Below are 13,313 nucleotides of genomic sequence, written 5' to 3' on the forward strand. Positions count from 1 at the left end.
CCCCCCGTTCTTTGAAATAGCCTTCATTTTTCCTTGTTGGATCTTACATTGAAGTCTGATAAACACGACGCATGTGTGACACTTTACATTGACACATGTGTGTGTTTGCAGGCCTGAGAGATGAGGCAGCGTCCCAAAGGTCAACCGGGGCTTTGTGTCATCCACAGAGATCTGAGGGAGACAAGCACACCCCGACATCATCAACAAACGCCCGCCTCTCATGTCAATACACGACAAACAAGACTCAATGGATTCCCATGCCGTTAGCTTTGTGTCATGCAATTTAATAGCTCGCATGTAAACGCTTTGCCATGTGATGACGAAGCAAGTGATGATGAATTAAGACCCAACGGCTCAGATAACTTCTTTATCCCAGCAGGCTTTGCATTGAGCCTGCTGCCCAGATTTCCATGTACCAACATTTGATAGCAGAGGAGAGGCACGCTGTGTTTGGAGGGGACTCGAGTTACTGTTGTGGGATCAGTGCTGCCGGAGGCCAGTCTGAACAAAGAGAGCCAGCCCGGCAGCAAAATATCGCAGGGTAGTTTAAACAGATTTTATGGACTTATAATAGCCATGAATGCTGGGGGAACTGGAAAACCTTGAACTGGTAATGGGCTTTTTTTTCACTTTTGGTGTAAAACAGAGATACAGTGAGGGGTAGAGTGACCTTTTATTTGCAAAAATGGGTTTCAACACCATTTCTGCTAAAGGAGAAACATTAAACGTGATTTTTTTCCCCCTCATGGTTGTGATTTTGGACATTTCAAAGGTTAAAAGCATTCGGAATTCTTTCCCTGAAACTCATTAGTAAATTAAACACCCCCATTTGAATTTCTGAAAAAAACAACAACTTTTGAACCAGAAAACCAAGGATATGGCTCCCATTTACTTGAATTTATTCAGATTGTTCTCCTACTTTGAGTTCTTTCTTTACCATTGTCGAATTTCTGCTCTTAAAGAATGAGATACAGTTGTTTAGAGTATTGCAAAAAGTTTAATTTATTGTATTGGTCAGTTATGTACAAATATTTAAATACAATATCAGCTTTCATAAAAGAGTGTATCTGCTTCTGAATATAAAATAAATACATCTAAACATCACCTTATAATAAAATATGTACACATTTGTTGCTCCTTATGTACAAATGAGGACTACACAACAAACAGAAGCCAGATTGGCTAAACACAGTGGAAATAATTTAGGGATAAATTATGGAAATCTAAAATGTAGTCTAGTCAAAGTCTTTGCTGATGTTTCAGTTTTCTGAGACGTTCTCGCTGAAGTTGACTTTGTCTCCGTTGGTGATGCTGTTCACAATGGAGGACAGACGCAGGAGGCTGGAGGAGGCCGAAGACTCGCTGGAGCCTGAAAATAAAGGACATTGAATTACACTGCTTTTATGTATTTACAGTTCATTGTAAGGGAAATTGATATATGTACCTTCTCTCTGGTTTATCATTGCGACAGTGGAATGATCAGCAGAGGTCGGCCACGAATCTGAGGACTTTTTCCAGTGACCATCATGGTTTCCCACCTGCAAATACCCACATCAGACATTATCAATGCACGTTTTTGCTCAGGTTTTTAAACCTAATACTTAAAATAAGTATATACTATTAAGTACATAAGTATATTTTAATGGGCATTTGCCACACTGAGAAACACACAGAAACTGGTCTTATATTTATTGTTAAAATATAGGAAAATAACAAAAAGATTAATATTATTTGAGGTTCATACGGAAAATCTTATCAGAAAAAGAAATGAAGTGGCATAATTTAACACCAGGGACATCCTTACTGAATATCACACACATGGATAAGAATATAATTGTGTCACTGAAATATTAACATGCAGTAAACGCATCATCGTGTCATTGAGGAATATTATAGGCTGTTACAGATACAATAAGCACATCATTAAGTTGTCATGAAAAATACATCTGACAGCCGTCAGGCTCACTGATAGGAATACCATGGTAATGCTTTGAGGATTTCAGAGTGAAATCTTACACTGTGGTCTTTGAAGTTGTGGGATGATCCGTTTTGGGGCTTCTCCTGCTCGTCCAGGGTCTGCAGCAGGTCCTGTAGCCTCTCGATGTAGCTTATGGCGCTGCGTAAAATCTCCACCTTGGGTAGCCTCTGGTTGGGGTTTGGCACGGTCTTCCTTTTTAACACGTCGAAGGCCTCGTTGATCTTCTTCAGCCTCCTCCTCTCCCTCAGAGTGGCGGCCTTGCGTCTGTCGGGCGGCGCAGACTTCCTCTTGCAGATCTTACAGGCCCACATGAGGCACTGGCCGTCGCAGTGCGACCGGAGACCCGGGGGCGCAAGAACGTGTTCCTCCCCGCTGCTCTCCCCCCCGGTCTCGGACGGAACGTTATCCTGGCCTGGAGACAGCGGGCTGTCATTGCCGTTGTACAGTGGAGACACCCCGGATATGTCCAAGTGCTGTAGTGGTCCATGATCTCCTTCTTCCAAGTAGCGCAAATCATTGAAAAGATAAGGGTTGGTCTCAAAAAGGTCCATCATATTGTTGCTGCCCTCTCTCTGTTTTGACAGTGGGACTCTGGCATTTAAACAGAGCAGCCGGGACACAAGTCACCAGGCTTATATATAGAATGTGAAACTCTACCCAACACTTTGGCTGTCACACTGCATCAAGCAGTTTTTTTTTTTCAATGGCTCTTTACAACCAAGTGACTTTGTGCAGGAAATGCATATACATTAAGGCCGCCAGGAGCTATTGAAATATCACCTCAGGTTTCATGACAGGTGCTTCAAATATCTGCATCCAGACAAACTGGGAGCAGAGATATTTCCCTGTGCTCACTGAGAAAATGAAACACATATTACTTTTGTTCCACAGATAATGCATACACTAATAGACATGTGGTTATTGGTGCCACTTTCAACTAGAAAACACTCTGTAAGATGTTGGAACACAATGGATTTATGAATGCTTTTCTAAGATCAGACACTTTTTTTTACCTGTTGTCTTTTGTACATCCTTCTTCAGCATAACTTTTTAATATGCTAAATATAAAAGTGGGATTTATAAAAGTGTTTGGGGGTTTTAGCAGACTAATAATAAGTTAATAGTAAGCACTTACAACTGCCAATAACTTTTAAATAAATGCACTTGCAAATGCCCTGAGGCTCATTTCCAGAATTTCTGTTGATTAAGAGCTAATGAATCAACTTATGCTGCAGGAGACGGATGTGCACCAGTCCAATTTATTAACAACCTGTCAACCTGTGTTTTAGCCTCTTTAGTCCAATGTTTTGGTTCAACTCTGTTATGATTCAGTGCAAATAATCTTATCAGCCGGCCGTTGAAAACCCGACTGTACACTTCCTGCTCAGCACCAAACAACATACAGGTAAAGATAACTAGAAGTGTCAGTAATCAACTTTTTGCTCACATACTTGGCATATTAACCCCATCTCTTATAGAATAACTTCCCAATACAATAAAACTACATTCTCAATAACGTTTTGAGGAAAATAAATTTCTCCTAAATCACATCTGCAGTTTTAAAACATGTGAAAAAAGGTCATTGTTTGGCTCTCTTGGATAAAGCCCTCTTTTCTTTTCACCCAACATCCATCCGGCCTCTTCTCCTACTATACCCTGACTTCTGCAGGCCATTAAACAAATCAATTGTAATTGTATTTCTTAGGGCACAAGTCTGAATAACAAAGCTGATAACATATCAGTATTGTTATCAGTCTCAGTGCCCCAAGAGGACAAAAGAAATCTGATGAAAGTTACACTTAATGCTGGATGATATAAAAACCACTTCAGACCATGTGTGCATGTCTTAGCCGGTGGGAATGGTATGTCCGATAGTAACATGTAGAAAACTAAAATATAAATAGATTGGAATGTGCAGTGTCAAAACAGCTTTGTGAAGCGCATGCATCAGATGTTATAAATAGAAAGGTGGCTTTTTCATCTCAGATTCATAAAAGAGATAAAAGTCTGCGAGGAGGTGATATATAGCCTGGGGCATTTTTTGCTGCAACCTGAAAGTCTACAATTGGAAACTTCACAGGCGGGAATGTGAGAGATTCCTATTTTTATATAGCTGCAGTTCTACTGGGGTTTTACTTTTACCCCGTCCCTCCCCCCTCCTCACCCCCGGCTTCTGTTACGTTGTTGTGGAGTCACAGGGGTTTTTTCATCCTCTGACAGCTTGTCTGAAATACTATTACCAGTCAACATGGTATCTCCATTCATTCACATCATTAAATTGAAGGTTATAAAAAGCAGCGAAGTGAGGAAAACTATTAATATCAGCCTACGGTTTGTAATTTCCATTAATAGGCTCATATGAATCATAATTGCTTTAATAACTAATGGTGTCAAAAATGCTGCAAAGCTCTAATCATTAACAGTTATATGATTAGTCCTATTAACTTTGTATGTATTTTTACATCTTGATCTGACAAAACGGGGAATGAAACAATTTATTGCACAGTTTGGTTTTATGTGTTACATGACACAACAGAAACAGAAGACTCTGCTGTGGAAGTCTATTTACATAGTGCAAAACCAAAAGTCCACGACTGACCTATTTATGTTGTCTTCTTGACTTAAATAAAAATGTACAAACATATATAGCTAATAATCCTTGTTTCTACAGTGTCATTATCGGGCTAGAAAATAGGCTAACAATCCAAAGACATAACAGGAGGTTTATAGGGTCCATAACAACATCTGAACATCACATCATTTTAAAATATTCCAATTATTTTATGGGTTATTTTGAATTGTGGTTATGATCAGCTACACTAGTGCAACTAATGTCTTAACTCTTAATTTCTTCCCCTCACATCTGAGTTCTATTGATCTGTTTTAAAGTGGGAAGCCTGTCAAGCCCAGGTGTGAGTAATATGACTAACGATTGCAGCATCCCATTAAGATGAAGCCATGTGAGAGCATACTGACTGGTTGCTATGACACAGTGAGAGACTTCAATGGAGCAGAGCCCTAATTAGCCTCATTAGTAGCATCTGGTCACAATGCTCATTTCAACCAAACTGTTTGCTTAATATATATTTTCACAATCATTTTGACTTTTTATTGCATATAATTATTTTATATGCAATAAAAATAATACTGAACATTGGCTGTTGTTTGTGTCTTGCTCTCCTATATCAGCTTTGGGCAAAGCATCAGTAACAATTTAGTGGTTATGTTTGATCAATTAAAAGCGTAACAAGGTGTGAGCTGTTGGACACGATCACTGGTAAATCCTGCATTTTATACCCCCCAGTCCTCCAGGTGCATAATTTATGTTATTGATTACTTGTGTGTTTCCTGCTGAGTCAATCCCAAGCCCACAGTAATTCTGTCTCTGCTTGGAATTTCTCTTCATCACATTTAAGTTTTTTCAGTGTTCAGATCTGCAAAATTGTGGCTTTCACACACTGTGGTGATGGCTCTGTTATACGAGTTGATTACGAAATGAACTCACATGAAAATGTCAGTAAGCGTTATAACAAACATTTTAACACTAATTACAATAAAGAATATGCTGGTATTATTTCTGAATATCAATGTTCCTTTTCTTTCCCAGATACAGAAACTTCATAAAAATGCAGAATTGACTGAAATTGTAGGCACACTATTCAAGATATGTGTATTCATTTAATACTGAAAATGCAAGAGAATCTCTCAAGTTTTTTTTTCTCAAAAGGGAAGTATCATCTCGATGTGTGCAAAACAACATAGCTTTTATTATGAGCTTGCTGTTTGTGAGTTTGCCATGCAGCTGAAATCATCAGCCTGTGTGTGTGTGTGTGTGTGTGTGTGTGTGTGTGTGTGTGTGTGTGTGTGTGTGTGTGTGTGTGTGTGTGTGTGTGTGTGTGTGTGTGTGTGTGTGTGTGTGTGTGTGTGTGTGTGTGTGTGTGTGTGTGTGTGTGTGTGTAAATGAGGTCCATTAAGTTCTCTCGTGTGGGAGGTGTTTGAATTTCAATGCGTTCTGTCAGGTAAGATAGATTTTTCCTCCCATCAAATCAAATACTAATGCTGCGTTCCCTGTCACTGCCGTTTGCTTATTTTCATGAAAACAATTTGTCATGGTGCAAATAAAAAATGACAACCAAGGATAAATGAGCAATTCTTCAGATGATTTCTAAATCCAATATATGTCAACAGTATGTATGACTTAATGCTATAATCACTGAGTTGAAATGAAGAGCATTTTCTTGGGATGAATGGAGTCCTGTCCCTGCTGTGCCCTGGTCATGTATTCTCTCTCCGGGGCTACTGTGCATCCTGAACCGGACTATAAATTCCCGTCAGTGTCAAGGGGTTGACGCTTCAGCTGTCAGGAAGAATCATGGTATAGCCGGGGTAGAAACTCAAACTGCATGATCTGGCCTCTCAGGCGAGGAGGCGGAGTCGGCATGGAGATCCCGAAGTGTAAATCTGTCGAGAATCCGAAGAGTCGGAGTCAACAGCTCTGCAGACTTATCCCTGCATTTGAATACTAAAAACATTTGGGTAAATCCGAGTGTAGTTTACATAGTGATCTTAATTTAAAGTGCAGTGTAACATTTCACTTTAAATGTTGTTGGTGTGTTACATTAGAAGAGCGCACAACTCCACCAAGGCCATGCTAAACAAAAACAAGGAATGGGTAATCTCCAATTGGACATCAGAATATTGCTCTAAAATAAGCTCTATAGGAAACACACAGATGGAGAATCTCCATATATTAACACTTTTTTGAAGTTTAATTGGAATCACCAGCTAACATGAGGCTATAAAGGAACTACATCCGGGTTTGCATTGCCATGTGTCGTGTATGCTAAGCTAAAGGCGGTTAATACTTGGCGTAAAGACGTTTTGTAGTCTTATTTGGTCTCTTGTTAGAGCAACCACCATTTTTTTGGACACAGAAGCTTTAGACTTTCAAGAGTGGGGAATTTACTTATAATGTTGTAGAACAAAGCGTGGAACACTCTTGCATTTGCGTTAACCACAGGCCTTATTTCAGGTGGCTAACCAAAAACTTTGAGACGCAAAAACCGGAAGAGCTAAGATGCTGATTCATTTCCTGGTTTTCGGAATCATTCCTGCACCACTCCATAAACAGCTGGGAAATACAGGTTCTGCTGGATTTATTCCCCTACATCTTCCTGTATCTCTGCTTCCAGCCACATGAAATTTATGAGGAAGAAAAAATATATATTCTTCCTGTATTTTGGCACTTTGACTGGAATATTCTTAAAGTTATCCCAGCAGGGACAGCCAGTAATTCTTTCTGTGGCACTCAAGAGATTCAACTGATTTTTCTTATGTGAATTATTGCCCAGGTGCTGAGGGGTAAGTGAGAAAGAGATAATGACATATGACAGTGTGCTGCAGATGTGTTCTCACTATATTGATATTATCCTTTCAAAATAAAAGATTTCCAATAACACTGACTAATGAAATGCTTTAGGAATAATTATGTTAAAGAATAATTACTACTACTACTATTCATTTTGGTGAAACTATTGGAATTGCAATGTTGTAAGACCCATCCGCATAAGACAAAGATCTAACCTTGTGAAATACATAAAATGTAATGAATTTGTCATGTTGGTAAATTTTTCCCATTGACCAAATAATAATATTGATAATAATGTTTTTTCAGTCAGAAGCTTAGGCTCCACTTACCCCAAGGAGAGACATTATAAACTGGACCTATTGAATGTACTGTTATTTATCCGAACCACTTAACTGAAATGCTGACTTTATTGTTCTCTCTCTTCTGCTCATCTTAAATTACCATAGTAAAAATAAATCCCACCATAAAAACACCATGCCTGCGGTATCGGGTTGTCTTACAGTTCACAAGAGAGCTTGTCCATGTGAGTTTCCTCCAGCAAGTGTTAGAAGGGGGATCCTGTTAGGACCAGTGCTGACATGGGGGTCACAAACAGAACTGATAATGAACATGAACCCTTCTCTCTAAACCCCCTCCCCAACCTTCCGAGCTCAACCGGACCTCCTGCCTCATTGGGCGGTTTTAGAGGGAACTCTGATCACCGTGACGGACACACCGTATATAACCCAGGTCCACACCTGGGATATGAGTTAGCCAATAAGGGGTTAAGTACCCTGGTCATGGGCCTGATGACAATGCCCCACCTGAGATCATGACCCCCTTGACCTTCAGGGCCTTCAGTCCACTGACAGAGAGGAGGTTAGTAAATGTGGAAAAGTGTGTTGTAACTCAATAAAAATATGGGTTTTTAGAAATTATGATGGGACTGGTTGGGACTTGGCGATTACAAATGTTACGTCAGATTTTCATCAGAGATTGATCCAAGAGAGAATAAAAGATGGATGGATCTTTTCTGCAGTCTCTTTTATTTTAGTTCAGAGTAAGTACTACCACCAACATTTGTTCTGCAGAAATCATCCAAACATAGTTATATTTTACCATACACATTTTGACATAAAGGGCAATGTTGGCTCATTGTCAAAACATGTTTTATGGTCATCTCAAACCTTTTTCTGATATTGTCACAAATAGCAGTGTGTGTTATCAAACATCTGCATATATCTTCTCCAACCCATCTCATACATAAAACTGAACTGTCAATAACATTTTGAGGGAAATGTCTTTTCTCCCAAATTATGTTTAATGTTAATGGGTTCCATGTGAAAAAACCTCAATATTTGCTTATTTAATTGGTTCCTTAACTTAAATATCCAATCAAACATACACATTTTAATAAAAAATCTATTTTACTAAACATAACCAAGTAGTTTTGTTTCAATTTTCTGAGTACGCATTTTAGTTATATGCAAACGTCATTTTGTGCATAACAGTGTTGCATTAATGTCAGAAGTGTAAATATGGGTAAAACTTCTTTAAACGTGTTTTCTTTGTGACACCTCTTCCTTTGGAGCAGAGTTTACCTTTGTAATTGGGAGAGGAGCAATTCAAAGCTGATAATACAAACAGAAATGCATCTACTCTCAACATGTGCCATGGAGGGCCATAAACAAAGACTACAACAGGTGGTTACAATGAGCCGACATTCCCCATCTCTAGTTACTCTGCTCATTAGCCAGTTTCAAGACGAGCCTGAAATAACTTCAGTTCTCATACCAGTGCACACATTTATTAGCAGAGTAATCTCCTTCAGCAAGAACAGTCGCTTCCTCTTGCAAAATCCATCTGCTTTCCAGAGATTGCTTTTTATAACTATGGCCACAAAAGAGACGTAAAACTTGTTTCTATTTCAGTTCAAGCTCATTATCACCATTCAAACTATCTACCTCTTTATTCTGAGTTATCTTTTTCAAACTTTTGCCTGAAATTATAAGGACCAAACTGATTTTTAGACAGTCACAAAAGAAACAGTTCATTTCCATAACTTTGCCATATTGGAGAGTTATGAGTTGAGCTTGGATTAAGCTGCATAACCTGAAGGCTGAGAAAGCAGTTTGGCTATTGGCTGAGAAGCTAAATGTATTCTAAAGCTGGAAACAAACAAGCAGGAGTTTGGAGTTGGGCTGGAGTATTGGATTTTTTAAGAATGCAAATCTTGCTAATTGCAGTAGACCACACTCCAACAAAAGTTTTACTTCTGCATGGTTTTAATTGCCACACTATGTTTACAACAAATGTATATTTAAAAAAATGAGTTGCTATTGTATTTTCATGATGCAATAGTTCTTAAACTCCAGTACTATATGCACAAATGTATGGGCATATAAATCCTTGTTAGCTTTGCGCACAGGACTGGAAGAGTGCCAGTTGAGGCTCAAGTCTTGCAAAAACAAGGCTCCCCTCCTTGGGTCAACCGAGCTCTGAGACAGGCAGGAGCAGCCAGTATCACTACCACCAGCATGATAGCATCTCCAACTGAAAACACAGCTTATCTTTTTTGGCCTGGCTCCCTCAAACTCACAGGCTAGACTCAACGGTGGTCAAACAAATCGGAGAGAAGCTGTCTCTGGAGCTAAGCTAACAGACGGCTCTTCTCACTCATGCCCTTAGCTGCGGGTTAGACGTGGGTCTTGGGTTTCAAAGGCGAAATGGGAGGCAACGCTGATGGCATCTGCCTTCTCTCTGGTGGACGACGCAGGGATTCAGTTCAAAGGCCGAGCGGCTGAAGTACATCAATTAGCGAGGGAAAGAGCTCGCTGACTTGCCCGTTTGCCAGCTAACTCTCTATGACCTCAGAGCATTACATTATGAGGCACTAAGAGTGTTGCACACTGGTTAGAAAATGTCAATACCCCCCTTGCAAATGGACTGGTATTGATGGACTGGCTTAAAGGGTTGTTCCTGCAAATGGATGCAAAGAAAAACAATGTGCCGCTCTGTATTGAAAATAAAGGAAGAAACACCAGCAAGCCTATAGGGAGTGCACATTTTACCAGCTGTTCACATGCCTTTTTTGCCATTGTTTCAATAGGTTTCTATTGTAACACACACTAAAAGAAGGCCCTCTGCAGCTTATCACCCGACAGCCCATGGTGATTTAGTTCAGAGTGATCTGAAGGTCCCTCCTGATTGATTCTGTCCTCATTCAGGAGAGTGATGGATTAGACTCTGGTGTTGTATCCCTATCAGCCTGCCAGACAGAGCCACTGATGGGGACTTAGAGAGGGCGCTGGCCTTGACCCAGCAGCAGACGATAGGAGACCTCACGTCTGGCCGGTGAGGTGAGACGTTGACCCTGTTGCCCTCTGTCTGGCCCTCTGTGTACCACTTCAACTCTTGTTCATGGTACTTTGGGACAAGGGCCAACCATCCCAGCGTAGGCATTATGCGAGGCATTTCTCAAAAAAGTTACTTTCACTGCACAAAGAGTGTGCAAATTGAATCCAAATCAAAAGAAGAGTTGGATTTTATTCCCGAGTTGGGTTTTCTTGCTTTCTACTGCAGCCTGGCTTTGATGTTGCAGTCTGTAAACGATACGGTGGAATTATCATTAATATCACACTGCCTCTGGGAGTCGGGGATGTAGCCAGCGATAACACAGAATGAATCCAATCATCAGCAACTGTGACTGTAGCCATGGCAACCTCGGCGACAAAAAATCTGAGCCTAGAACAAAGCGTGTTTTGTTACAATGAAAATTACACTCTTCAGTTATAACAACAGAATTTATTTTTTGGGGGGGTGGCATAAAGGGCCTGGCTCCAAGAGAAACTAATAGGATATTGATGAATGTCAGTGTTGACGAGTGAGGAGAAGGGCACGACGGCTGTTTAATTGGTTATATGCGGTCTATCATTAAAACAACAGATAGCGAGGGTACTGGAGCTTTGGCTGGATGAAATAATATGATATCAGAGCCCGTGTGGGGGAAAGATCACAGCCATGTCTGACCCCGCCATTATGAAAAGCCTTTGTTACCCAAAACTCATAATTTCATAAGTTATTTAATATCAAGCCTCCTCCAAAGTCTAGCTATGCACTGACATGGGCTGTGGTAGACAATTTCATTTTCTCTGCATGTCTGTAAGGCTTCTTTAGCATTTTAGAAAGTGCTGAGAAGACTGGTAAATTAGAAAAATAGTCCACTGACAAAATTGTAATATTTGAATTGTTTTACTCCAAGTAAAGAGATGATAACTACTCATGCTTCTTTCTTATCTAACCTTATTTATGCCTTCTTAATTATGTGGTAAATATGTGTTATTGATACAATGCACCATTTGAGGCGCAACTGCAATTTTGTTTTTCTTGCATATTGACATTAAAGTTATTTGACTCTAACTGAAGTGGACACACCAATGTAGTGCCCTTTAAGACATCGATAATGCATCCTCCGTATATTGAGTGCGATCTCCTTTTGAATCCACTTCCTTCAAGATTCTTCTAAAGTGTCTTTTATTTTGATTACCAGCAATAGATCTTTCCTGGTTTCATTAATGAACTGAATAGGCATCCTTAATATTTGGTGGGTCAAGAACTTCTTCCTTAAATTAGAGGCGTGCCCTTTTAACGTGAGATTAAACTGAATTGTTTAATTTGGGGCATCAGTGATGAATAATGGCTCTGACAAGGATTTATATAATCAGTGAAACCCGTTGACTTCTCTCTCTACAATATTTATGATTGTCTGACGTGGCTGAAAGCAATAAACGAAATGTGATGTACATTTGATCCCTATAATGTTGACAAATGGGCTGAAGGATTTGTCCATCCAATCGTGTGTGGCCCACCAAATGTAAGAGAATCCTGAGATTCCCAATTTTGACACCAACATGAATTATTTTCAACAGGTTGCTCTCCACACCCAAGACCCCTCTGGATTAGCATTACTGTCTAAACACAGGAGAGGGTAATTGAGTATTGATGATTGTGTGTGTGACTCCATGCCAGTTAAATGTGTCTGTTTGTATCCTCCCTGTCTGTGAAAATCCTGCAGGTACGGTTAGCAAGTTACTCTGTGTGATGTTGTTGGTCCACAAAAAAAACAACAACAAAGAGCAAACACATGCACGTGTACACAAACATGCAGACATAAAAACACAAGTCTTACTGTGGCGCTGAAGGTCTTCACCACCTGTTTGATACAATAAAAAATATAGTGTTACTGTTATGGAAGTTATTGGAGATAGAGTTTCATTGTTTGTGTGGAATAGTAGTGCAGGTGCATGCAGGGAAATGGTCCCAACGGGTGTAATATTATTGATAGGGAAGAGTCAGTCTGCACTTTACAGCTATTTCATTTCACTGTCATGTGGTGGGAGATGGCCAGGAAGCCATTTATTGTGTTTTAGCGTTAAAAGAAATTAATAAATGAGTTATAATTTGTTGCAATTAATTTGCCATCCAGATTAAAGGTCAGGAAAGGCCTGCCAGCTTTGCTCAAAGATAGAAAATCCATTTTTGTGAGAAGAGAGTATCTTTTTACAGAGAAAGTCCCTGGCTGAGGTTTAAAGGGATGGTAACTCTTAATGACTTAATCCAAGTTCAGTCTCAGTGGTTTTAGCTCTTTGTGTGTGTATGTGTGTGTGAGTGTAATCCTCTCTGTGAGATAGGAGCCCAGAGCTGACCTCACTGTTTTGTTTCACAGGGTCTCCGGGGGCCCAGGGAGGTTCTGGGGCCGGTTCTTAGAGCAGAGCGCTCTAAAACACGGACATGCAGGACGGGGTCCGCGGGGACCGCCGGCCCCGGCTCCTGTTACCGCCGGGTTAGTCACGCTCTGTGAGATTTATGTGTGGAACAGTAGTGAGGGTTTGGGTTGCACGATACCACCAAAGTGTCGCAATATTAATCCCCTGCAGTTTTGAACTTGTAATGACAAAGATGCCCAAAGAAGTAGCATTGTTCATGTAT

At 40.1% G+C, this 13,313-nt stretch overlaps 1 protein-coding gene across 1 annotated transcript; it reads right to left on the reverse strand.

The window, feature by feature from the left end:
• Positions 1-980: 980 nt before the first annotated feature.
• On the reverse strand, positions 981-2,568 carry myf6 (myogenic factor 6). Its single transcript, XM_063905100.1, has 3 exons — positions 2,017-2,568; positions 1,445-1,538; positions 981-1,369 (listed from the first exon to the last, which is right to left on the reverse strand). The coding sequence occupies exons 1-3, from the start codon at positions 2,530-2,532 to the stop codon at positions 1,260-1,262; spliced, it is 720 nt and encodes a 239-aa protein (XP_063761170.1). The 5' UTR covers positions 2,533-2,568; the 3' UTR covers positions 981-1,259.
• Positions 2,569-13,313: the final 10,745 nt, after the last annotated feature.

Source organism: Eleginops maclovinus, chromosome 17 (assembly GCF_036324505.1).
Source record: "Eleginops maclovinus isolate JMC-PN-2008 ecotype Puerto Natales chromosome 17, JC_Emac_rtc_rv5, whole genome shotgun sequence".
Taxonomy (NCBI): Eukaryota; Metazoa; Chordata; class Actinopteri; order Perciformes; family Eleginopidae; genus Eleginops; species Eleginops maclovinus.